This window comes from Siphateles boraxobius, unplaced genomic scaffold (assembly GCF_051911475.1).
Source record: "Siphateles boraxobius isolate OS27281-9 unplaced genomic scaffold, OSU_SipBor_1 12, whole genome shotgun sequence".
In the NCBI taxonomy this organism is placed as follows: domain Eukaryota; kingdom Metazoa; phylum Chordata; class Actinopteri; order Cypriniformes; family Leuciscidae; genus Siphateles; species Siphateles boraxobius.
Genome location: NW_027508722.1, coordinates 12,411,263 through 12,438,569, shown reverse-complemented (window position 1 = coordinate 12,438,569; position 27,307 = coordinate 12,411,263). Strand labels below are relative to the sequence as shown.

General features: G+C 37.6%; 1 protein-coding gene across 6 annotated transcripts in view; it reads right to left on the bottom strand.

Moving 5' to 3' along the window:
• Positions 1–27,307, bottom strand: part of ulk4 (unc-51 like kinase 4) — a 231,409-nt gene that overhangs the window by 159,713 nt on the left and 44,389 nt on the right. For all 6 annotated transcript variants that reach the window (XM_077207698.1, XM_077207725.1, XM_077207715.1 and 3 more), the window contains 2 exons: positions 17,024–17,185; positions 14,545–14,727 (listed from right to left, as the gene is read on the bottom strand). In XM_077207698.1, the coding sequence (XP_077063813.1) occupies positions 14,545–14,727; positions 17,024–17,185 (345 nt within the window). The remainder of the gene's footprint in view (positions 1–14,544; positions 14,728–17,023; positions 17,186–27,307) is intronic.

Sequence of the window (27,307 nt, the reverse complement as noted above, 5' to 3'; positions counted from 1 at the left end):
GTAATGAAAAACAAATTCTATAATTCTCATTTAATTTGAAACAATTGGAAAACCACAGACCAGAGTTCTTCTACCTGCAGAAGTCAAGACTCGGGAGTAAAAAAAAAAAAAAAAAAAAAAAAAAAACTCTTCTGCCAGTCTTTCTGCAGGTGTAACTAACAAAAGAAAGAATGCTGAGTGGCACTGAGGCACAGCGCCTGTCAACGCAGCTGCTTCAGAACACTGTATAGTTGCTGAGACTAACAAAAATGGTCCGATCTTAAAGTTGTTGACCGATGAAGTGCTGCCAGTACTAAGAGCGATACAGGCTGTCAATAACGAAAAGCAGAGAGAGATGGCACAGGATGTACAAAGTGTGTGTGTGCCAAACTGAAAGAAATCAAAAACTTATTGGCAGAACTTTTTTGTTTAAAAAATAAATAAAACAATTCTACACTATATGCAGCATTTTCTTCAAATTGGACGTGCTAAACTACTGCTGCACTGTTCGGAGGGTTATGGTCAAACGTAAGAAAATGATCACAACTGGGGTCAGTATGTACTGAATGAAACAGTTATGCCTAAGGAGTTTATACATACTGGCCCATTCTATCACAAGTCACATGCAGTAGGCACGACTGGGGGCAATTGTAATGGTCTAAATTTCTTCAGTCACACTCCACAATCAGTGACACTTTTTTATTAAAGGGGTGGTAAAACACAATTTCAATTTTCTAACTTTAGCTAGTGTGTAATGTTGCTGTTTGAGCATAAACAACATCTGCAAAGTTAGAGCGCTCAAAGTTCAAAGCAAAGGGAGATATTTGCTTTAAAAATTAATTTCTAAGGACTACAGCAAACAGACGGTTTTGGACTACACGACATTCCTCCGGGTTTGCTGACGTCAGCATATCCCATTATTTACATAAACTCCTCCTCCGGGAATACTTAATAAGTGGGGCGAGGCCATTTTATATTGCTGTTTTGGAGATGAGTTGTCGCAATGCCGTCGAAGCGCTGCTGTTACTTTCATCCCGGTTGCAGGTCCACTTTGTTCACCCTTCCTAGGGACGAGGGAGTTAGGGATTAATGGTTATAATTTATTTTTAACTCGGTCCCTCATAATTATGAACCAAATCTCGCTCTGTGTACTGCACATATTACGGAGGAAAGCTTTCACAATCTTCGCGAGCTCAATGCAGGATTCACACATCGGCTTGTCCTGAAAGATGGAGCAGTTCCAACTTTAAAAACAGAAGCTTTTGTTTACGGGCCACAACCTGTAAGTATGATTTATTTTTCGTCGATGTGTTTTCCTGTAATAGTTTGTATTGTTAATTGTACGTTGTAGTAAGGAAGTAAACAAATGACAACGCTGTTTGGCTCTGCTGGTTTGTTAAATGCTCATTCATACTTAACGTTATCTGACAAACGTTACAAACTTTTTTTAATCTCAACAGCGAAATTGGAATTAGTGTAAATTATTCCTTTTATGTTTATCTACATGCTTGTTTATCTACAGGCATGGTAAACATGGTTCTGTGTTTGATTTGGCAGCCGATGTTTAGTGTTCGTTTTAGGGTTAATAGTTCTGTCGACAGATATTTGTCTACAATCTTTCTAAAAATACAAAAGTAACATGGCATACAGTCAGAAACGATCACTATAGATCCGCAGTCTTTACTAAAAAAATCACTTTGAGGACTGTAGTATAATTTGTTAGAACGATTATATGAAATTCTTGTTTATGAAGCTTATGTTTTTTGTAATTCTATAATAATTAGTACAATTAAATAACAGTGTATCTAAAAAGTAATGAGAGAACAACAAAAAACAAACCTTTCTGAACTAGAGGAAATGACTAGCAGTTTGAGCACCATTTTCTCTAGTACACTAGAAATTGTTGCACCAATTAGATTAAAAAAGGTTAGAGAGAAAACTAAAGCACCATGGTACAACAGTGCTACGCATGTTATCAAGAGAGAAACTTGTAACTTAGAGCGTAAATGGAAACAAACTAATATAGAGGTCTTTAGAATCGCGTGGAAAGACAGTATGTCACGTTATAAAAAGGCTCTAAAAGCAGCCAGGGCTGAGCATCTCCACAAACTAATAGAAAATAACCAAAATAATCCAAGGTTATATTTTAACACCATGGCTAGACTAACAAATATACAGACATCACCAGAGAAAAATATTCCGTTACAGTATAGTAGTAATGATTTTATGAATTTCTTCAATGAGAAAATAGAAAGCATCAGAAACTCAATTGTAATTGTACAATCTTTTATGGTGTCTTATGGTTCAGCCTCAATTATTGCCCCTCAAGAACAACTACACCGCTTTACAAATATAGGACAGGAAGAGTTAAAAAAACTTATCATTGCATCTAAACCAACAACATGTTTATTAGATCCAATACCCACTAAACTACTGAAAGAAGTGTTACCTGTAGTGGAAGAGCCTCTTCTCAATATTATTAACTCGTCTTTATCTTTAGGTCATGTTCCAAAAATATTCAAACTGGCAGTAATAAAACCTCTCATTAAGAAACCGCAATTAGATCCAAATAACCTAGCAAATTACAGACCCATTTCAAATCTTCCACTTATGTCTAAAATACTAGAAAAGTTGTGTCCGCTCAATTGTGCTCTTTCTTGCAAGAAAATGATATCTATGAACAATTTCAGTCAGGATTGAGACCGCATCATAGCACAGAAACTGCGCTAGTTAAAATTACAAATGATTTACTTTTAGCTTCTGACCAAGGCTGTATCTCAATACTAGTTCTACTTGATCTTAACGCTGCGTTCGACACTATAGATCATAAAATACTCTTGGATCGACTACAAAACTACACTGGAGTTCAGGGACAGGCATTAAGCTGGTTTAGATCGTACTTATCAGACCGTTATCATTTTGTCTGTTTAAATGGGGAAAAATCGAAGATAACGTCAGTAGACTGTGGAGTGCCGCAAGGATCGGTGTTAGGCCCTCTGCTATTCTCAATATACATGCTGCCACTTGGTAATATTATAAGAAAACATGGAATTAATTTCCACTGTTATGCTGATGACACTCAATTATATATTTCATCACGACCAGATGAAAACACTAACTCATCTAAATTGACAGAGTGTCTCAAAGATATAAAATGCTGGATGACGTGTAATTTCCTGCTATTAAATTCAGATAAAACGGAGGTATTACTTATTGGTCCAAAAAACTACCCACAAAACCTTGTACAATACAACTTTAATTTAGAAGGATGTCCTGTTACTTTATCCACTACAGTAAAAGACCTGGGTGTTATACTAAAACGCAACTTGTCTTTCGAAAATCATATTTCATATGTTACAAGAACAGCCTTTTTCCACCTTAGAAACATTGCTAAGCTACGTAACATGCTATCTGTTTCTGATGCAGAAAAGTTAGTTCATGCATTCATGACCTCGAGACTAGATTACTGTAATGCTTTATTAGCTGGCTGTCCTGGATCCTCAATAAACAAGCTACAGTTAGTGCAAAATGCAGCTGCTAGAGTTCTTACTAGGTCAAGAAAATATGATCATATAAGACCTATTTTATCATCTCTACACTGGATACCTATTAAGTTCCGTGTCAATTACAAAGTACTATTACTAACGTATAAAGCCCTAAATGGTTTAGCTCCTGTGTATTTAATGGACCTTCTATCGCCCTACAATCCATCGCGTTCTTTAAGATCACTAAATTCGAGGCTTCTGGTCATTCCTAGGATATCTAAGTCCACTAGAGGAGGGAGGGCGTTCTCGCATTTAGCTCCTAAACTCCGGAATAGCCTTCCTGATATTGTTCGAGGTTCAGACTCGCTGTCCCAGTTTAAAACTATATTAAAGACGCATCTCTTTAGCCAAGCATTCACATAATGCTTACCTTTTATACCACTGTTGAATCAGATCGAATGCATTAATATTATGAACAGCAGCTATGCTAATTATCTCCCATCTGCTTTTCTGCTGTTATCTCGGGACGCTAGTCCGGAGGTAAATAGCGTTCGTCAGCTCCGGTTTGTATCCAGCCTCTCACGGAGACCTCAGATGCCCCAACACCTGTGATAAGATGACTAAACGCCTGTGAAGAGACGACTCGACGCCTGTGAAGAGACGACTCAACGCCGGCGATATGTTATGCCCTAAATTACTACATGATTAACTAACTGTATTTTTTTTCTATGTACATTTCTGAAATGCACATTCTGTAAAGCTGCTTTGAAACAATAAGTATTGTGAAAAGCGCTATACAAATAAATTTGAATTGAATTGAAACGTCATTTAACAGCCGTTCTTGAACAGTTTCTGCTCGATCATCTTCACTAACGTTTCATTGTTTATAAGGCCGGTGACACACTGGCTGCGTGGCGTGTCCGTTTTTATTTCGGCTCCCATGTTAACAGGTTAGAGCTTGCAGACTGCCTGCGTGACGCGCGTCTCAGGCAAAACGCGTGCATGCTAGAAACAGAACCAACGCCTATTTTTCACGCAACACGCACGCGTGTTAGAAGCGTTTCTAGGCGAAATAGAATAGGATAATATGTTATGTTATTTTGTACACAAATACATTTTAATAAATTAAATTTTAATGGTTGAAAGTATAGGTTTTGACAAATTCAGATATAAATATAATTTAAAAATAAATAACTAAATATCAATTTTCAAATATTGCACCTGTCAATACAGAATGAAATATTCTGTAGTCTATTTTGCTCTCAATACTGCTGACAGTGTCTTTATCAATAGGCTTTTTATTTATGCTTAACATGAAGTAGGCTATATAGGGCTTCCACAACTCTCTCTCATATGTCGAACAAGGGTGATCCGTGTCAGAAGCGCCGGGTCAGACACATTTCTGGTGTGCAAAGACACAGAAAACATGACGCAGCCGCCACGCAGCTGACACGCAACAGAAACGCCACCCTCACGCCATGCAGCCAGTGTGTCACCGGCCTAATACACCAAAGCACAAACTAGGCTACCGGTTAAGGTACAGGGCATGACGTTTCCGGAAAACGTGCACTAGACGGTTAGCGAATCACAACACACTGGGCCAGCTAACCAATCTGAGCCCATTGCGTAGTTTTGAGGGACTGGCTTCATAGAACCAGGAAACCATCAGACCGTTTTTACAAGGAGGGGCAGAGCAGTGTAGAATAAAGGTAAAATATATGAAAAATAATGCAATTTTTAAAAAACGAAGCATGAACAGATGTTACAGTGCACCCCACAAACACAATCAAGCCTTCGAAAAAATGCGTTTTATCATCCCTTTAAAATACTGTAGTTACTCAGCATGATAAAAAAACATAAGCCGGGGATTTTAACAGAGACCTAATACCACAGGTACACTGCTCCCTGCACAGAGGGCGGAGCTTCAAGAGCTTGTGTGTGTGTGTGTGTGTGTGTGTGTGTGTGTGTGTGTGTGTGTGTGTGTGTGTGTGTGTGTGTGTGTGTGTGTGTGTGTGTGTGTGTGTGTTAGCAGCTCCGGTTACTACGGTGGGCGAGAAGTGCAAAACAAAACGCAATTCCGAAAACAAAACAGAACAAATGTATAAATGAAATGGAAAGACTAAAAACAAATTAAAGGGGTGGTAAAATGCCCTTTTCACAAGATGTAAAATAAATCTCTGATGTCCCCAGAGTGTGTGTGTCAAGTTTTAGCACAAAATACCCCACAGATAGTTTTATATAGCATGTTAAAGTTGTCACTTTTTGAGGGTTAGCAGAAACGCACCGTTTTGTGCCTGGCCCTTTAAATGCAAATGAGCTGCTGTAGAGGGAGGGGTTTCAAGAGCTCTTGTGTGTTAGCAGAGCGATTACCTCACGCAGACACACTAAAATTACAGAAACTGTTCTGCCTTTAAAACAGAGTCAGACAAAGATGGAGAGACTCAAGAAGAAGTGACAACATGTAGAATGCAACAGGACGTCTCTGAATGGTTAGTTGATGAATTGATGTTGCTGATGTGGAGTTTACTATTTTCAATTAGCATATTCTGTCATGATAAGCTATAAATCGCTCGTATAGGAACTGTTGTGAGATGCACACAGAGTGACTTTTTATTGCATATGAAAAGAAGGATGCTAAAGTTTGAGCGGACTCACAAATGTACTCTTATACAACAACTTTTCCTGTCTCCCGGGGGCGGGGTTTATGTACATTTTACGGTTGCTGATGTCACTAACCCGGGAGGAATGTCGTGTAGTCCCTACCAGTGCCATAGAGAGAAAGAGTTGCGACACGCTTTGATGTCGCCACTATGGCTGTCACGTGGTTCATGTAAGCCCCAATATTTCCAAAACATACGCTGGCTGTCATGTTCTTCTATGGGACAGACAGCAGCGATTACATTATTGAACGGTAAATATAAAATAAAACACACACCCAAGTACTTTTTCAGCTGTTACTGCATTATTGTCTTTAGTTAATGTCAGTTTTGCATTTGGAGAGGCAGGGTGACAACGAAATACTGTATATTACTTAGATTTTTAGGGTTTTTTTGGAGGGAAAAGCTTAGCGTTCATGTTCGCATGGGTAGTAGCACTGGCTTTAGCGGCTCATCTGAGGATGGACGTCTCATGATATTTATTTTAGCACAACTGGGCTGTATTAGGTTATTGATCCGTGATCTTGCTTATAAATTCCGATTCAGCCATTAGCCTACCTTCGTGATCACGCAAAGAGGTCTGCAGTGGCGGTCCGTTCAGAATTCCAACCAATATAAAATACAAAAAATAATTACGCTGTGCATGTAAAAATGAATGATTTAGGAGGGAAATGGACTGCTCCCATAACGTAGAAAGGACTATATTTGCAGCAATGTTAGGTAAATATTAACTTCATAAAATGAAACTGGAGAGATAGTTAATGAGTGAATTAACTATGTTCCTAAATACGTAGCTAAATAACTGTTAACGGGATTAATTTCAGTATTGCTAATGTACCCCTTCATCCTACCCTAATCATAGACTAAACCATTAATCAGAAAACACACACAAATACGATGTACTGTGTACAGTACACATGTATATATATATTTCAATCACACATTACTACCGCATTTTCCGCACTATAAGGCGCACTTAAAAGCCTTTAATTTTCTCAAAAAACAACAGTGCGCCTTATAATCCGGAGCGCCTTATATATGGATCAATTGGTTAATTGGATCAATTGGTTAATAACGCTCTGCGTTATTAAAGTTCAACCTCGTATAAATCAGGTTATGTGTGTAAGTCACGTGCCCGCTCACGAGCGCTCACTCTTACTAACAGACATACGAACAGACACACTGTCCCCGGCGCTGCTCGCGCGTCACAGAATGTCATAAAGCGTTCCCCGTTCACAGTAACCGGGTCGTCTCATTCAAAACAGTCAGCTGTTGCTGTCAGCGAGCTGCCGCACATGAATACTCATATGAGTCAGGCTGCGAATGTAAGTTACGTGCCCGCCCCAGCGCGCTCACGCTTACTAATAAACGCCTCGCCTCCGGCGCCGCGCACTCGCTACAAAGCTCTCAGAAAACGTTCCCTGTTCAAGCCAAGGTAACCGGGGCGTCATATATGAAACAGCGTGCCATCGCTGTCAGCGAGCCGCCGCACATGAATACACATATGAGTCAGGCTACGAATGTAAGTTACGTGCCCGCCCCAGCGTGCTCACGCTTACTAATAAACGCATCTTTATTAATACTACTTACTAATAGCACTAATAGCACATTAAATAGCACATCTAGTGGATGCATAACGCAAACCCAGTCAAACGTTTGACCGCAGTATCTTATGCGCCTTATAATCCGGTGCGCCCTATATACAGTTAATGTTCTAAAATAGGTCATTCATTGAAGGTGCGCCGTATAGTGCGGAAAATGCGGTAACCCTAACCCATACACATAATATATTAATTGTGTATGTATATATATATAAAAAAAAAATTATATATATATATATATATATATATATGTGTGTGTGTATTTATTTAGGCCTATATGTCTTACACAAATACACATTTTGACAAATATACATATATACACACATAACCCTAACCCATTTAAATAAATGAATAATGTGTAATTATTATTAATAATATTATATATTATATACATCAGGTTACCGTAAGTTAGCTAACGTTAGTGTCACGTAAGCTATAGCTGCAATTAACCTATTATCTTCCAATAAACATTAACTAAAACTTGGTACATAAAATATAACTACTGACTAGATTCACGAGAGGTCGGCTAATGTGTGTAAAAGTAAAAATATACAGTAATTTTGTTAATTTACCATCAAGCGTACTTCAGAAACACTGAAAATGAATGGGGTTCAATGCTGGAACTATTGGCTGCTCCACGACACGCGTTACTTCCGCATTCCAAAGTTCCTATGGTATGGAATGCCAAAGCTGAATTAATTAAAAATAAATAAATACATAAATAAATATGTTTATATCAAAGAAATGTAAAAAAGTACAAATAAATGAGTATTTATACTTTTATTTCCTTATTTATGTATAATTGTATTTTTGCACACATTTTTTTTATACATTTATTCATTTATTTATTTCCACTTTTATTTATTTTCACATTCATTTATGTATATATGTTTTTATGTCCACATTTATTTATTTTCACATTTATTTATTTCTACATTTATTTATTTCCACATTTATTTATTTATACATTTATTTATTTACACATTTCTTTGTCCGTATGCTAATGAGGGGGGCGTGTTTTACCTCAGACATCAGCAATCGAGCTCAGAGTTGTAGTGCTGAAGCTTTGACGCCACAGTGACACCTTGTGGTGTGTGACCGAACGAAACGCAAGAGATGTGCGGACAATACCACATTTTAAGTCATGGATATCACCCTAACTGTATGTAGGTTAGGCTATATAGGGTTAACACACATAGCACACATGAACAGAAACTGCACTTCAACGGGTTTGATAGAAGACACTTGGACATGGAAGCGCATGAAAGTATCCACTATTAACAACAATGTAAACGCGGTGGATAGGGCTGATAAGAGCTTGCGTTTATTGTCGATGAGACTCGCACACCAGCGCAGAACGCGGAGAGAAACCAGCGCACATTTCAGTGACTCCTACGCAAGCATATTGATCAATGAGTTTGAAACGCGACTCAATACACGGTTTACATTCGCGTTTCATAATTTCTTATGCATAACAGGTGACAATTCAAATGCTTAAAACACAACCCATATTTCATAGATGAATAATGAATGTGATTAATCACAAGTCATCAATTTGGAATTATTCTTAAATCAAACAAAAGGGGCTCATGTAAACGCAGCTATAGTGAGCCACGCATCTCACCCCATGCAGTGGAGGACAGAAGCATCATCATGCCCATTCAAACAGCACCTGTCGTGCCCATAGTCGTGGTGATTAGGGCTGCAACAAACGATTATTTTGATAATCGATTAATCTAACGATTATTAGAACGATTAATCGACTAATCACCGATTATTCCACAGACTAATCAGTAAGTTTGGAACGATTATTCAGCTTTTTCAATTAGTTAAAACATTGAGTTATACATATTCTTACTATAATATAAAAAATTAAAATCAGTTCAGCTTTTGAAATAGTTTGTTTTAATGAACTTTGAGCCAACTAAACAGGTCATTCTCTTTAAGTTTTCAGATTTCGGTCCAACTCAAATCACACACAAATGCTCTCTAAACATTGTTGAATAGGCCCACTGCTTTTCTTACAACTGAAACAGAAAAAGGGACATTTCCTTCAGGACACAAAGAATGGTAAAATATTAATCTGCAAACCATTATTATAAGTATAAAATTACAATCTTTTTTTTTACATGACAATTGAGCTGACAGAGACGTTCTCATTCACCTTTTAATTTACAGTATGAAATTAAACTGCCATGATATTCTTCCTAACATCTCCTTTTGCAAGTCATGATTGTGGAACAAAATACAGGCAAGTGATAAGACTATAATACTTAATAGTGTTACAATAATAAAAACAGCCCTGACTCCTAAGCTCGATCAAGCTTTATTATATGCAAAATAAATCATCACATTACTGTAATTATATTATTATTGATAATATTATTAGTAGTATTAGTAGTATTGCATTCTCTAATAAAGAGATTTACCGCTAGTTAGTTAGCTCTAGCTGGAGAACACTCAATTCTCACCGGCTCCTCTTTTGCCGGGATGTTTCCTCTTTAAGTGCTCCAACGTGCATGATGTGCTCCCGTGAAAAGCAAGTTCCGCCTTGCATATATTACACACAACAGCATTCTTGTTTTGAAGTTTTGTGAAACTTTCCCAAACAAACCTTGCTAGTTCGGATTCGCACTGTTTTTTCTTTTACCAATAGCATTTATAAGGGCTGCATTACACTCTAGCGCTACAGCGTTGTAGCGGTCAAATCGCGATATTGCACGCCCTTACATTAGGTCACGTGGGATCAAACGACTACTCGGTAACAAAGGTATTTGTCGACAAATTTTTTTTGGCGACATTGTCGACAATGTCGACTAAACGTTTCAGCCCTAGTGGTGATATTTCCCCCTATAAATTGATTTTATATCTACCCAAACCTTATTAAATAGGTAGAAAGTAAAAGTCGTTATGAGATTAATGTTAAAAATAAATGAATATAGAAATATGAAATGATGGAATCAATTAAATTGTATGTTTAAATATGAAACTAAAACAGCCAGTAGGTGGCGGTAAGTTACTGTCGGTAATTTGTTAGTGAGAAAAATATTAGACTACCTTATTAAAAATATTGATTAAGTTAACAGACCTGTGTGTGTGTGTGAGTGAGTCATATCATTAATCTCATAACGACTTTTAAGCAATTTTAATTGCAGTGTAAAAGCATTCTCCTCTGTAATAAGATTTTGACTTAATTTCTTATGACTTTTGTTAATTTTATTTTACTGATAACAGCATAGTGCCTTATTATAATTCTAACTGAGTAGTTTATCGATTCATATTAAGCACTTGACATATATGATGATGTATAGCCTACCTATTTAATAAGGTTTCGGTAGATATAAAAGATGCGTGGCTCACTACTGACGCTTTTCCACTGCATGGTACGGCTCGGTACGGCTCAGAACGGTTCGGCTCGGCGCGGCACGGTTCGGCTCTCTTCGCTTTTCCACTGTGTGGTACGACTTGGCTCGGCGCGGCACGGCTCGGTTCGCTTTAGCTCGGTTGCTTTTCCACTGCAGTTAGTACCGCTTCAAAGTGGGTGGGATTATGACTGATCGTTATAGTTTATCCGCTCCTCGGCAACCAACAAGAGGAACGTCTGCGCTTCTCGTCCACTGACGACGATTCAGCCATTTCTTTTTTGGAACTTTTTTTTCTTCAAGCAAGTCAAGCAAGTAGTTTTAAAACAGGTGCTACAGCAGTGGCTGTTACTGGCTATTTAAATCTAGCGGGTTTGATGTCTCGCAAATACAATGACGCTGGTAGTGATGATTCTGTCTGTCTGACCAATCAGTGATCTACAGTGCTTCCACGCCACATTTAAGTATCGGTACGGTACGCTTGGAACCTCAACAGAGGTGGTACCATTTAAAGCGAGCCGAAGCGAGCCGTACCGTACCGTACCGTACCATGCAGTGGAAAAGCGCCACAGGAGAGCCGTACCGAGCCGAGCCGTACCGTACCATGCAGTGGAAAAGTGCCAAAGCGTGCCGTACCGAACCGTACCGTACCATGCCGTGGAAAAGCGCCATATAGCTGCGTTTACATGAGCCCTTTTTGTTTGATTTAAGAATAATTCCAAATTGATGACTTGTGAATAATCAGTATCTTAGAGCAGCATCTATGAAATATGGGTTGTGTTTTAAGCATTTGAATTGTCACCTGTTATGCATAAGAAATTATGAAACGCGAATGTAAACCGTGTATTGAGTCGCGTTTCAAACTCATTGATCGATATGCTTGCGTAGGAGTCAGTGAAATGTGCGCTGGTTTCTCTCCGCGTTCTGCGCTGGTGTGCGAGTCTCATCGACAATAAACGCAAGCTCTTATCAGCCCTATCCACCGCGTTTACATTGTTGTTAATAGTGGATACTTTCATGCGCTTCCATGTCCAAGTGTCTTCTATCAAACCCGTTGAAGTGCAGTTTCTGTTCATGTGTGCTATGTGTGTTAACCCTATATAGCCTAACCTACATACAGTTAGGGTGATATACATGACTTAAAATGTGATATTGTCCGCAAATCTCTTGCGTTTCGTTCGGTCACACACCACAAGGTGTCATATATATATATATATATATATATATATATATATATATATATTGTAGTCCTTTTCTTTAAAAGCAAATATCTCCCTTTGCTTTGAACTTTGAGCATTGTAACTTTGCAGATGTTGTTTATGCTCAAACAGCAACATTTCACACTAACTAAAGTTTGAAAAGTGAAATCGTGTTTTACCACCCCTTTAACAAGTTAGAAAACACTACAACAATTCCAAAAACAAAATAACAAATCAGAAACACAACGACAAATCTGATAACAAAATGAAATCAGAAAACACAATGACAAATCTGATAACAAATTAGCAAGTCAGAAAACAACAAGTCGGACAAAACGTAAAAGGTAGATATATGTGGCGAATGGAATACTGACCGCTGTTTGGAAGAGACATCTTTCAATCAAGACTTGCAGAAAATAAAGCAGACTGCAGAAGGAGAAAGTCTATTTGCATGTGCATGTGTAAATATTAGAGCTGTATCGTCTACGATAATAATTGTTTTTTTTTTAAGATGTGCAGGGCTGTGAGCTGACATTGTCGAGTTTGTATAACTGCAGTGTAATGGATCCAGATAAAGGAGACTCGAACTCATTTGTTCAGGTCAAAAGCTAAATCTGCTGTTCTCACTCTCCCACTTTAACAGATCGGGCTCTTTTAAAATGTTGTCTGACCGAAATAGACGGTAAGAATTTCCCACATTTTAAAGGGACTTTCCATAGACAGAATGATTTGTATAATGTGCAAAATGCATATTCTATCCCCAAAACCCTGCCCCTAAATCTACCCATCACAGAAAACGTTATGTATTTTTAGACCGTTATGCATCCATTACACCGTGTCTACACCGGACACAACAGTTGACGTGTCGCATGGCGTTGTAACGCAACAGCTAGAAGCTGTCTGCACTGGACAGCTCTGCAAAGCAACCTTTGCAAATCCATTTGTCCTTCCTACGAGAAGTATCACGAGTGCTTGGAGTACGTCATAAATAGAACGAGTCATCAGTTTACTGTCAGGGATTTGTCGTGTCGCGCTGCATCCAGTGTAGACAAAATCACTCATTATAATGAGTTCTTTTGTGCTGGATCGCACCGCCGGCGTCCGGTGCAAACATGGTGTTAGTATGATTTATATATTGGTTCCTTATGATGACCAAAAATAAAATAAAAAATCTTAACTTAAAAAAATAACTTTTGCTTTAAATGCACATTATTCCTGACAGTTACAATAATGTGTATCGTATGTAAAATTACAGTATTACTTTGAAGTGTACTCTCATTTGAGACACAGTGGGTTATTTTATTTTTAGTGTTACAACTGCCTTAACCAACCATTATGGGGTAAACGTAAGACTTTTTGTACTAAATTGTACCTAATCAAAAGAATTAAAAAGAGTGAGAAGTATAAAATCAGGATGAGGGACAGAAAGATGGCAAGAGTGAAAAGAAAAAAAAGGGGCAAGGAACAGAGTGAGGAGGACTAATAGTCAGCAGTAGAAAGAGAGAGAGAGAGGCAGAGAGCAGTGCAAGTTTAAGCGTTTTCATAAATGCCCCGGAATGCAACAAGGTGTGTAAAGCAGTGTCCTTTGGGTTTCTTTATACAGGAAGTACAAAACACCATGTTCTCAGGACAATTGCATGGATTCTCCCCTGCTCCAAACTTAGCTCAAAGAAATCTCAGACAGGACTTCACATGCTAGAATAGCTGTGTACAACTGAATTGTGGGCAACACAGCACGCTTGTCCTTTGCTTTTTCCTTACTGAAACTTTTAATACTGTCATTAAAAGTGAGAGGAAACTGTGAATATTTTCTGAATGCAAAAAAACCCAAAAAAAAAACAGAAACCCGAGAGACAACGAAAACATCATTCATTAAGGTGCATGTTTCTTTCACACCACCACTTTATTAATATTTAAATGTATGAAAACATGTTTTTATATTTCTGATAACTATGAATTATGCAGCTACATCAAATCTCAAAACCTCTTCCTAAACATAGCCAAGGCCAATAAAGTATATCATTATTTATTAAGACTGTACACACTCACGATTTATATTTTTACTTAAAAAAAAAAAAAAACCTGCTATGATTGCTTGGATAATGTTTGGTCTGGACTAGAGTTGGGTGTAATGTATTACTAAATAATTTCTGTAATTGAAGTAATTTTGTCTTGAAAATGTAAAGTAAGGGATTCCTCTTAATTTGAACTTTGACAGCCCTAATAAATATGTGTGCATGAACGTATGCGTATGTACATACCCGGTCCTGTACCAATCTGTGGGAATGTGCTCCTGATGCCAACATGGCAGCAAACATGGTGAGCATGTGTTGCTGGACACGGCTGATGCCTGACACCAGACAGCTGAGGATGCTGGGTAATCCCACCTTGTCAATCACGCTCTGGAAGGCCCCAGCAGACTGGCGTGTTATTTTACATAGAGCCTGGAAGGGCAGATAAATGTAAGAAGACAGGTGGGTGGAGGTGGGTTGAATACAGTATCTCTAATGCTGCTGCTTTTTTGTTACATAATATTATTTATTTATTTGGAGGAATGTAATGTGATTGTCTTATTAAAAGGTTAAGAACCTTACAGTATAAAAACAAAGTTGACAAAGAAAAAAAGAAGAATGTGTCAGTTGATTGCATGTAGGTCTGGAGTAAAAAATAAAATAAACCTAACCATAACATCATGAAATATATATTTAAAGGGGTCATGACATGAGAAATCAAACTTAACTTGAACTTCAGACATAAAAATGGTCTCTGAACCATTAAAAATAGCTTAACACATAGTTTTCTTTAGGCTGGATCCGTTGGATCAAGTCACTCCTCAAAATGAATCCGAAACAAGTTGCGCTCTTTTTCTGAGGTAAATTCGTCCAGGATTATTCTTCACCGCATCCCAAAATGATGTGAAGTAAATGAATCTGATGAAGCGTGGTGTGTTTTATGGAGTTGATGTGTTGTTTGCTGGGATCACCTCAGATAGGAGTCCATAGGAGTGTTCTCATTAGGGGTAATGAGCTCACATGGAAACAACTGTACATCTATCTATTTTCATACAGATTAGATCAACTGAAATAATCTAATTCTAAATGAAAACAAATATTCTCCGAGTAGAATGGATATATTTCTCATGTCTATGTGGCAAGTATACGCTGAGTTTTGTTTTTCTTTTGACACGCTCCAGAAAAAAAGTACACAGAGATGGCAGAAAGCACACCCTGTTTGTATTCTTTATTTAACAAAAGCACAATGTTTTGCTTTTATTGTAAGTGAACACAAATAAAAGTTTTGAATGATGTATTGCTGTTATCTGTATGACCATAAATGACAGAGCATTTTAAGTCAATTTCGCTGCTATGTGAAAAAAAAATCAAACAGAACGCAATGGCGAGTTCACCATGCCATGAGGGTTAAAACGTCCTACTCATTATAAACAAAGCATTTATTTAATAAAGCTCCAAAAAAATGTTCGTTTTGATATAGCAGGATCTGTGATGTCACACGGGCAAATCAATTTTCATATGACTGCCTCCAGAGAAAGACAACGTCCAATAGTTATACATCATCTCACCATAGGCCCCACCTACTGTCATTCAGTTGCTTAACGGTTGACATTTGCCTTCAATGGATTTTTAGCATCGCGTCAGGTCAAAAGAACCTGCTTGACGCGCAAGAACAAACCGCTTGCTGAAGCTCAAACGTGCTGTGTAACACGAGAATTAACCTCATTGGTTCCTGCGGAAGCTCAAACGTGTTGCGTAACACACGAGAATGAACCTCATTGGTTCTTGCGGAAGCTCAAACGTGCCGTGTAACACATGAGATGAACCTCTTTGGTTCTTGCTGAAGCTCAAAGTGCTGCTTAACACGAAAATTAACCTCATTGGTTCTTGCTGAAGCTCAAAGTGCTGCTTAACACGAGAATGAACCTCATTGGTTCTTGCGGAAGCTCAAACGTGATGTGTAACACACAAGAATGAATCTCACTGGTTCCTGCAGAAGCTCAAACGTGTTGCGTAACAAGAATGAACCTCATTGGTTCTTGCGGAAGCTCAAACGTGATGTGTAACACACAAGAATGAATCTCATTGGTTCCTGCAGAAGCTCAAACGTGTTGCGTAACAATAATGAACCTCATTGGTTCTTGCTGAAGCTCAAACGTGCTGTGTAACACACGAGAATGTGTTACTCGCACATCAAGAAAATGTGCTTGAGCTTCTGTTTACCACAACTGATGTGTGAGTTGATTAATGTTTATGTGAATAAAAATTGAAACGGTTCATCATATAAAGCGATCGTGTGTCTTCAGAAAATTTTCGACTAAACCGGTCAATTCATATAGATTCGTTTTTTACGATCTCTTTATAAACCTTTTGGAACGGAAGACTTACGGATTTGGAATGACATGAGGGTTTTTAATAAAGTAATTTTCATTTTTGGGTGAACTATCTCTTTAACATGAAACTCCTTGCACTATTTTCTTTGACCATGTAATTTGTGCAAGCTCAGATTTCCTTACGGTGGGTCGACATATTTTAGTGCAGCTTGTATAAAGCACATTTAACCAAAATATTTTCAATCTCACATTGTTGCTGAAAAATTCAGATGCATTGAGAAACTTTTGTAATCAACTCTCTAAATGTAAAATTAATTAAACAGTATGAACTATTGAACACTATGCGTTTGAACACACAGTTAAAGTGATGAGAATGATGTGTGTTTGATACTCACAGATATAGCGCTGACCCTGAGTGCATCCACAGTGGAGTGTGTGAACAGATACCAGAGTGCAGGTCCCACCTCTGCAGTGATGAATCCCTGGGCGTATTGAGAATCTCGGCTGCACACATTCTCTATGGTTTTGGCAGCTATGTGGTTCACCACCAAGTCCTCCTGAGAAAAACGAATCCCCCATAATTCATGAACATTCAGCTATGGTTTAAATCAATATGCACAAAGTTTGCTGTAGTCTGCCAACATTCAAAGTGTTACCAAGCACCTGATGAGCTCCAAATGAGAGAAAAATTGGGTAACACTTTACAATAAGGTTTCATTTGCTAACATTAGTTAACATATTAACTGACATGAACTAATCAAGAGCAATACATTTGCTATTGTATTTGTTAATCTTTGTTAATGTTAGCTAATAAAAATACAGCTGTTCATTGTTTGTTCGTGTTAGATCTCAGTGCATTAACTAATGTTAACAAATACAACTTTTGATTTTAATAATGTGCAAGTAAATGTTGAAATGAACATAAATGATAAAGATAAATAAATGCTGTAGAAGAGCAGTTCATTATTAGTTTATGTTAACTAATGAAACCTTATTGTAAAGTGTTAATGAAAAATGTTACATTTTATATATCACACTTACTGGAACAAAATAAATTGAATTCACTTAATACACATTGCCGGTCTTATTGTTAACAATTCATCAGTACATTATTTATTTAAAAAAAGTTAATAAAATAAACTGTTCATTTTATTAATCTTTGCTCGGGTTCATTAAATAATATATAAACAGATTTTTCTTTTTACTTTAATAATTAGTAAATGTTGAAATTAACATCAACTACACTGAAAAAAATGCTGTAGGATTTACTTTGAAACGTCTTTCACTCAGAAATTGCATTTTGGCAAAACAAATGGCAAGTAACACTGAATTAAATGTTTGTTTGGTTTTAAGTAAAAAGACTGAAATAGTATTTTCTTGTAAAAACATACTCCAATAATATTTGTTATATTTACATCTTTGGAGGAAAAAAAAAACCTCTAAGGCCATGCATCAAATAGAATATTGTGTTACCAAAAACAAAAGGTCTTTGTAATCTTTAAATCAAAGTGTAATAACTTGCTCTGCCTTTAGGCTGATTTATACTTCTGCGTCGGACATACGCCGGAGCCTCTACGTCGTAGACTACGCATTGGTTTTAATTTATACTTCTGCGTCGTTGTCCGCGTTGACGCACGCAGAGGGAGCATGTGAAACCCGAGGGAGCGGTTTGAGCAGACCAATCACAGCGCTTGCGTCCGCGTAGAATTGACGCGTTGTTACATTTTTGGAGAGGTGCACGTCAGGGTACGCCGAAGGGTACGCGCGCTACGCACAGCCTACGGCGTAGCTACGGCGTAAGTTCGACGCAGAAGTATAAATTGGGCTTTTCTTAATAACGTATACCTTAATACTACTGTATTAACCAACACCTACTTTTCACAATCCAAACAATTCCCATTGGCTAAAATCAAGCCCCATAAGATTACACGAATCAAATGGCTTGCTAACAGTGTTTCATGTGGACTTTAAAAGCAATCAATCTCTGAAAAACAACAACAAAAAAAACATGAATCTAAAGAATGGGCTGTAGCATTAAGTATTACACTCAAAGACATGTGTTCATAAATCCATTTGTAAGTGGGACACACAGACCTTTATGAATTTCACGCAATTACATCATGACCTAATAGTCCCTCAACACCCTCCAAACTTGAGTGAAATAATTTCCTTAAATTTCACACCACAGCAAATCTCGCTCGCAGATAACGAAGGGCAATATGTAGAGATTTAGCTAGCTGTGTTTTTTATGTATTTGGACCCCTGTCCTTGAGCGTGTCTCTCTGCAACCGTATCTGGTGGAAATTAAACATTTAACAGCGTTCAACAAACGGCAGGCACGCAGAGTCGAGTGAGGAAAATAGCAAACGGAGAGGTTGGGCATATCTTAGAGGCGCAGTTACACTGTGCACTGCTGCTATGCAATATGGATGCCTTCACTGTAATGTAGTTCCTAGACCCTGTCTCAAAGCTAAAAGAAAGTTCACCTTCGTCCATGGAAGAGGTGCATTAATACACATACTGTCTCTTGGAGGCAAAAAAAGTAGAAAGAAGTCTGAAGTAGAATATTCTGACGCAACACAAATAACATAGCAGCTCCTCCAGAGTCCGTGGCCCCTATCGTAACTCTTTGTGCTGGAGTCTGGTGGTCTGGCTTCGTGGAGGCTTTAGGTAATGAAGTAGAGCTGGCACTCGCTAGAGCAGGGGAAATGACTGACAGCTGCTACAGGGCCTTGTCAAAAAGGCATAGAAAATGAAACTAAAATCCAGCAGCCTGAGGTTTCTCAATAATAATTTAAATTCCACAGGACAAATACGCTCCGTTGTAGGCGAGTTCATGCTTTTTCGAATACACACAGCTAGTCTATTTCCACTGAGGTCTGAGTAAGATGCTTTAGGGATCATCTGGCTGCGGTCGAGGGGAAGGACTTTATAGGCTGCCCTGACTAGATGGACTAGAAATTACCCGAAACTGAAGGTACCAGAGCACATTTCTCACCCGTCTACATGCACACACAAACACATTTACAGAGCACTATCCAGTGCAACTCCATAACCTGACCAGCCAAGGCTCCAAACTAAAAGGAAATGACTGGGTTAACCACAGCGTGAAAAGCCCTAATGATTCCAGAGTTATCGACATTCTAAACCGCACTTTTAACCCTGGGATAAAGGAAAATTTCACACGTGCAATTTAGAAGTAGAGTTTAGATTGATTTAAAATCAGGCTATGAAACCATGCTCTGTGAAAACAAATACCAGAAATGACCTACTACTTTTGCAGAGATTCTGAAGTGTGCATTAGATGGGCACTTTACTATTCCATGAGGTCACAGGAGAGGATTTGTGAATGGAAGTAAAGCGACCCAACTGATGCCATATGTCACATAACAGTGATAACAGGCCAGATGTAGTGTGTCCGAATTTTATTAATACTACACACATACATACTATGTGGAACATACAGTAGTGGACAAAAGTGATGTCTGGAGAGTATTGGTTAGGTAATTTGTTTTTAATGTCCCTACAAGTTTGATTAAACCTTTAAAATATGAGAAAAATATTTTCTGTTGTTAAATATTTTAAATATAAGGGAAGAACAAATCACTAAACAAATCACTAAACTTGGTTAAGGTATTTATTAGAAAAAAAACTGTTTGGCAAAAAAAGGGAGGTAAGCTACTGATACAGGTTTTATTTTACTATGCAAAACAAAAATGCATAGAACAACAAATCAAAAATCAGGAAAAAGCATACATTGACTACAACATAATCAGATATTAATATTTTGTTGGTTCTCTCGTGTTAATTTCTTAGTATGACAGCCTGGCCAAAAATTATGTCCGCACAATTTGGCATGTTTCATTGCGTTATGACAAAAATTTTTTTTTTTTACATAATTATATATATATATATATATATATATTAGTGGTGGGCCGTTATCGGCGTTAACGTGCTGCGTTAACGTGAGACTCTTATCGGACGATAAAAAAAATATCGCCGTTAATCTATTATCAAAGTTGGGTTGGGATCATAAAATAGCTTTTCCGAATATCGTTATATTTTCGCGCAAATCGCGCAGCAGGGTATTTTCCTGTCAGGGACACAAGGTGTATACTTTTACATGTTTAGTTGATCGTTCCTCTCGTTACTTTACATGTTGTTAAATGAGTTTATTCCAAGCACGCTGTATCTTTTTTATGGGCATGAGCGATGATCAATTTACAAATGAATCACTCTTTTGGGTCAATTCTGTTCAAAGACTTCATCAAACAAGTTGGCAGATCTGTCTAAATCGGTTCGCGAATCAGTTCTGTTCAGTTCCTCACGCACTGAATCGTCTGAACTCTGAAGCGCGTTCAATCACACTCGACACGGAGTCGTAACAGGAAGATTTAAGAACATCAAGAGCTACAGTTTAGTCTAGTGAAAGCAAATCTGCAAATGCATCATATTTTTGCCAGCGATGAAGATCTATATTAGTTGAACATCTTCGTAAGCTGTCTGTGAATGAATGATTCCACAGGACGATACGTTCGATTTCATTTCATTCAGGTAATACATTTTACAACCAATAAGATTATTACACCACGATAGCACTACTAAAAAGTATGACATTATCCGTTGGACATATACATTAATTTATAGGCTACAAAATAAATAAGCTACCATTGTGTACAGTTTATGAAATGAACACCCGCCATCCCGCGGTAATGTGTGTGTATTGCGCAGGGGCATAGTCACACGAATAGTTTACATTGATTGAAACTAATTTGTTTAAAAAGGAGGAGGCTATTGCCGGTAAAGGCAGGTTCACATAAAATCATTATGACATATGACATTATTTTTTGATCTAACGAGCATCTGGTTTGGCGATGCAAAAACGGACTGTAGCTACGTCGTGCTTATTGTTTTTTTCTTCTTCCAATTAGCCTACTATGTTAAAAAAAACGACGACAACATGTTACTTGTTCAATTAATAAACGGTTTGTTTGATGACAAATCGCTAAAGATGAAATTGGCCTCCCTTTCTGTCATTGTAATTGTGCGTTTTATTTATTTATTTTATAAAAAAATTTGCCCGATATTCGACTTTTGCTCCTCTATTGTCGAATGGCATTTTTGGCAGAAATTCACATCCCTACGCGAGGCGAACTATTCTCAAAGACTTACTTTTAGTCATTATTTGGGTAGCACACGTATTCTGAATGCCTTCGGCAGAATTCAAATGAGCCATTTTAATCTAGATTAATTCCAAGATTCCAGTGAGATTAATCTAGATTAAAAAAATTAATCTATGCCCACCTCTAATATATATATATATATATATATATATATATATATATATATATACATGCAAATTCATTTTGCCATTGATAATGTTGCCATAAAAAGAGAAATTTTGAGTCCGAGGAAGTGAACATCAGCGAGTAGAACGTCACAGGTTGTCATCTCGTAATTATAGTAATTACAACATGGCGTGAACACAGCAATTCCCATGAACACTGTATGTTGGATAAACAGATTTTCAGCTTTTGAGGTGAAAAAACATCAATTAGAATTAAGACAGTTTCATTCTTCTGGGGTTTAGAATGAACCTGGGTTAACTAGTCCTAGTGTGAACAGCCACTTGACACTTAAAATAAAACATTTAAGGATCAAATCAATTAAAGTGAACTCTTTCCCAGCTATTGACGAAATTTTCTGGCTTTCCATGTTTTCATTGTTATACGATAAGGATGCATCTTTTGAAATAATACAGAATCTCCAGATCCAAAAACAAGAAAAGAAAAAGCAGAAACAAGCCATAGAAGCATTGCTTATGCACATGTAAGCTACTGTGATCATCAAACATTAAACTGCATATAAATCAAAACTGGGTAATGCTCCTAAATGAAATGTCACACCCACGGAGAGGTGCAGTGCTATGCAAGCTTTGGGGGTTATGATGGACTCAATCTACTCCATCTATTTTTGACCATCATTCTGAATCCGATCTGGACGTATTCTTTGACAAAAACATGATTTTCTCAGCTTTTTGTTCAAAATGTTGCCTTTTTTATGAAACTTACATACATTCAAGTGTTGAGAAAAACACGTTTTTTTTTTTTTTTTAAGCAGAGTTTTGTGAAAATTATAAAAAATGCTGCCACTGGCTGGTAACTTAAAAAACAAAAACACTGGCAGGGAAAGAGTTAATTAAGTACAGAATAACTGAGTAAAGATTGTGGTTTGATGAATGGACATTTTACATAAAGTAGGTCATGATGATTTAAGTTATATAAACTAGGCAGTTTTCGAGACTGTATTCAGCATACATTAGTTACAAACTAATGCTGTCACTCTAAAGTAAGGCCGGGTGTCCACCAAAGCGGTTTTTCACGCAGCTGGCGTATAATTCCAATTGTTTTCAATGGGAGCACCGCGTTTTTTAAACGCCATGAGCGTAGCGAGGCGCTTAGCGTGTATTTAACGCTCAAGCGCTGAGCGCCCGGCGTTTTTTACTGGTCGCCGAGAGATGAAAAATGTGCAACTTGGGTAAAACGCTGCGCTCATCACTGTCACTTTTTACACAGCCGTCCAATCACAGTGGAGGAGGGGCGGGACAAATATCACATCGACCAACTGTCACAACATTCTATCTGTACAACGTCAACCAGCAGAGCTAACCAAACAAAATGGATAAAAAATTTATTTGTAGTATGAAACAAATTATCTGAAAAATCAGTTACAAGTAAACTGTGCTGCGGTTATTCTGTATCATAGCAACGAAGCGTCTCAACTGAAAAAACGCAGCGCTGCCAAAACGCTTTCAAGCGCCCAGTGCTAGGCGTTTTGAGCAGAGCGCCTAGCGTTTTCAACCGGCTAAAAACGCTTTGGTGGACACACGGCCCAAACCATACCAGATTAACAATTCCAGGTTTATTTCTAATTGGACAAAAACAATGCCTAGCAATGCCCTAGCAACCACCTAGCAATCATCCAGAACACCCTAGCAACCAAACAGCAAAAACTGGAATGGTTATTTCATTTTATTTATTTATTTCACTTTTTACAAGTACTTCTGACATCTCTAGTGCACAGACATACAACTTGTCGCTGGAAACCAGTCGCACCGCTCCTGGTTAGGACACGGCGTAACCCAGATACCCTGCCCAAATCGTGCCACTCATCTATGCCATGTGTTCTGCCTGACTAACCTGATTTGATGCGCATAGGACTTATTCCGATATATGTTTATATATAAACTTGCAGCTGCCTCCTAAACCCACACAATGTCAGACTTACAGGGGCTACGAGGTGAGGACAGCTTCTCACCAGAGATCTGTCCTCCAATCTCTGCCTCATTCTCTCTCACACACCTCTGCTGAGCTTCCCAGCTCGATTCTTGCCTCGAGCCATGCTCAAGCCAAACTTTACTGAATTTATGTATTTCTCCCAAATTCTCTCTCGCAACATCAGCAGTAAGTAACTCGATGCGGTAACAGGAGGTCAAACCTAAACTAGTCTACGTTCGTGAAAAAGTCGATGCACACCGACACAGTAACTGGAGATGCAGTGTTAAAAAGTTTAACAGCTTTGAAGACAGTGAAATTACATAATTCCTTTAAAACAGATATGCTGTCCTAAATACAGGAGAGTTTAGATTCTCACAGTGGATCATTAACACACTACATTCTTTTTAATGTTCTGAAGAAAATGGGTGGTTATGCAAAACCCACTTACATGGCACTAGAATCTTTCAATATGGTAGCGGAGTTGCAATGCGGTTGTTGTTATATGAGGAGTTTTTTATATGGTTGCTTACTGGCGAAATTCGTTCAGGGGTCCGAGAGCAGTTTTCATGAACTCATAACTGCACAAGTGGAGGCTCATTGGTAATGACAACAAAATGTACTGAGTTTTTATTCTATTTCAATTGTTTTTTTTTATTATAAGATGCAGAAAACAAACAATATGTACTGTAGTAAATATGCATTATTGATGCCAGTATTCAGCAAAGGACAGTTTACTGAAGAAGGATACGTGTACACATGCATAGATAAAAAGGTACAATTTCAAGGCAAGTCAGTGTGAATCTAAAGAGAATTGGGTTATTTTGCAAGGGGTCTGAGAAGATTCTTAGTTTGATAAAACACAAATAATTTGTGTTTTTTTTCTTTCTATTTTATCATCCCACTGGTGAAAAAGTCTGAAAAAACAAATAGTGGTGTAGACAAGTTGAAATTTAATACGTAGGGTTAGGGGGTTGTTCAAATAATATACAGCAAGTATAAGCAATCGTAATTGTGATGATTGTCGTGGCAAAGCACCACCAATTATAGTCATCTCAGCCCTTAGTGTCACTGGCATTTTGCGACCATCTGCGAAACAATTAATGAAGTACATTTATGTTAAATTATGCTGATTGGGCTCATTTAAAAAAAAAAAAATAATGAACATATTTCATAATATAGTACAGGTGTTTTCTACAGCTAAATACACTCATTCAAGCCCATTTTGGATTTATATGTGTGTGTGTTTGTTAGCGACAGAGATTACGTAAAGCTTACAGAGGTGATCTATGTGTGGCTCCATCTAACAACACGAGTGTCTGTTTGAAGGAGCAGCACACCTGGTCCTAAATAAAGGACTATGTAAATTGCCTTAGCCAGGCAGGCCTTTCATTAGTGTGACCTCCCTGTTTCTTTCTCTTTTAGCATCAATCCATTCAGTCCCAGGCATAAACATTCTTTTATTCCAGCTACTGTGGTCTCTCCAAATCCAAAACCAGAGCTGGTCAAGACTAGGAAGATGCTCAAAGTCGACATGGAACAGTATTCACAACACATTGCTTCTATAATGACTTTTATTAAATTTTTCTTAAAAAAAATAATTATAATAATAATTGTAATATATATGAATATGAAAATGAATATAATAATTTTACAAAAATGCTTGCTTGATTATTAATATTTGAAATGAATATATATGAAGTGCTGTTAAAATGTATAAATTATATCACAGAAAGGACTCAAGAAGACCTCCGTAAACTTTTTTCATGGTTAATATATGTACAAGCCATTACAGGTTGTAAAATATATTTTGGTGCACCCCCTCAAAAACACTCTTTTTTCAATTTGTAATTACATTACATGTCTAACATGTTTCAATCCAAAGTTGTAAATTTAATCAATGCGCAAAATTGGAATATCACATAAAACATTTGCAAATAAAACAAATGCAGTTTCCATCCAGTAAGCCGAACGGAACAAAAATCGTCACTTCCTGATAAACTGCCGCTAAATATCACTAAGAAAAATGGAAGTTTCTGCGCTAGAAGATGCCACTGTATATAATAATTTCGCAATGATGTTATCTTGCGTTCGGAGGTGGATGCTGCTGTTTGGGAAAACAGTCGTGTAAGAATTTGAATAATGCGAAAATTATAATGAACCACTTTGTCGACAGACTTTGCTCAGACATTTCAGTACAACATTTCAGGTGCTGTGGAACGAGATCGGTCCGCTGGTATATTATATAATTGATGTGCATTTTGGAGTTTCCATCTACCGGTTTTGTATGCGATATCCCAAAATGGGCATAAAAATAGGTGGATGGAGATATGGCTATTGAAATCATCCCCACTAAGGAGGCCTTCTGATTGGAATATGAAGACTCTTAAGAACATATTCCAATGGAGACTTATTCTTCAAATATATCTCTATTTTACATTATTGCCATAACCTTAATAACATTAACAGTAGGGATGAAGGAAAAAATTGACACTTTTGACAAATATTGAAAATTTTGATTCCAAATAGACACCACCTGATGAAATAGACAAGTGTGCCCCTTAATAATGGAAGAGACTATCATACCAAGTTTAGGGTTTCTGTACTTTTCTCATTTTCACACTTTTAGGGGGGGGGGGGGGGGGGGGGGCATTTTGCATTGTAAAATGCAAAAGAATCTCTGAACAAATAGGGATCAAGCATCTTTGAATAGTTAAAAAGTTATTTAGCTACTGGTTAACAGAGTATGCACAGCCTAAGCGACATCAGCTGAAAAAGAAAGTCATTACTTGCATACTCTTCAATTGTGAGCGCAAATGCTGAGGGGTGTGTGCTGTGTATCACTTTACTATATATAAAAAGCAAAAGAAGTTACGAGCATGCAACATCGTAGTTACGTTGTCAATTAGCAAGTCATGAAATTACAAAAAAGTGCCAATAAATTGCGTAACTGTTAGCTGGGAAGGATTTACATGCAGGTGTTCATTCTATTCATTAGGATCAGTGTTCATGTTTATTAACAGTTCATGTTAGTATTGTGTAGTTCTCGTAGTAACTGAAGTTTCCATAACCTTAACCCAAAATACAACTTTATTTTCAGTGTGCCATTTTCTGTATTTTGAATGACTGTGGTTTCTCATACCAACTTACTGTTTGTTCATCAGTGGTAGTTTTATAATGTATGTGTATGTTAATTTAAGTGGGACGGTACTTGTGTGTCAACCATTTTTTAGAAATACATTTGCTTGGTTCAAATGCCTAAAAATTTGGGTTGAGGCTTAATGACGATGGTAAAATTTGGGTCTCATGGCCAAACACCACTGACATTACACATTGACAAACCCTCGGTAACAAAGTTACCTTCTTGATCAACACAATCCATGATGATGGTCCGCAGGTTGATGC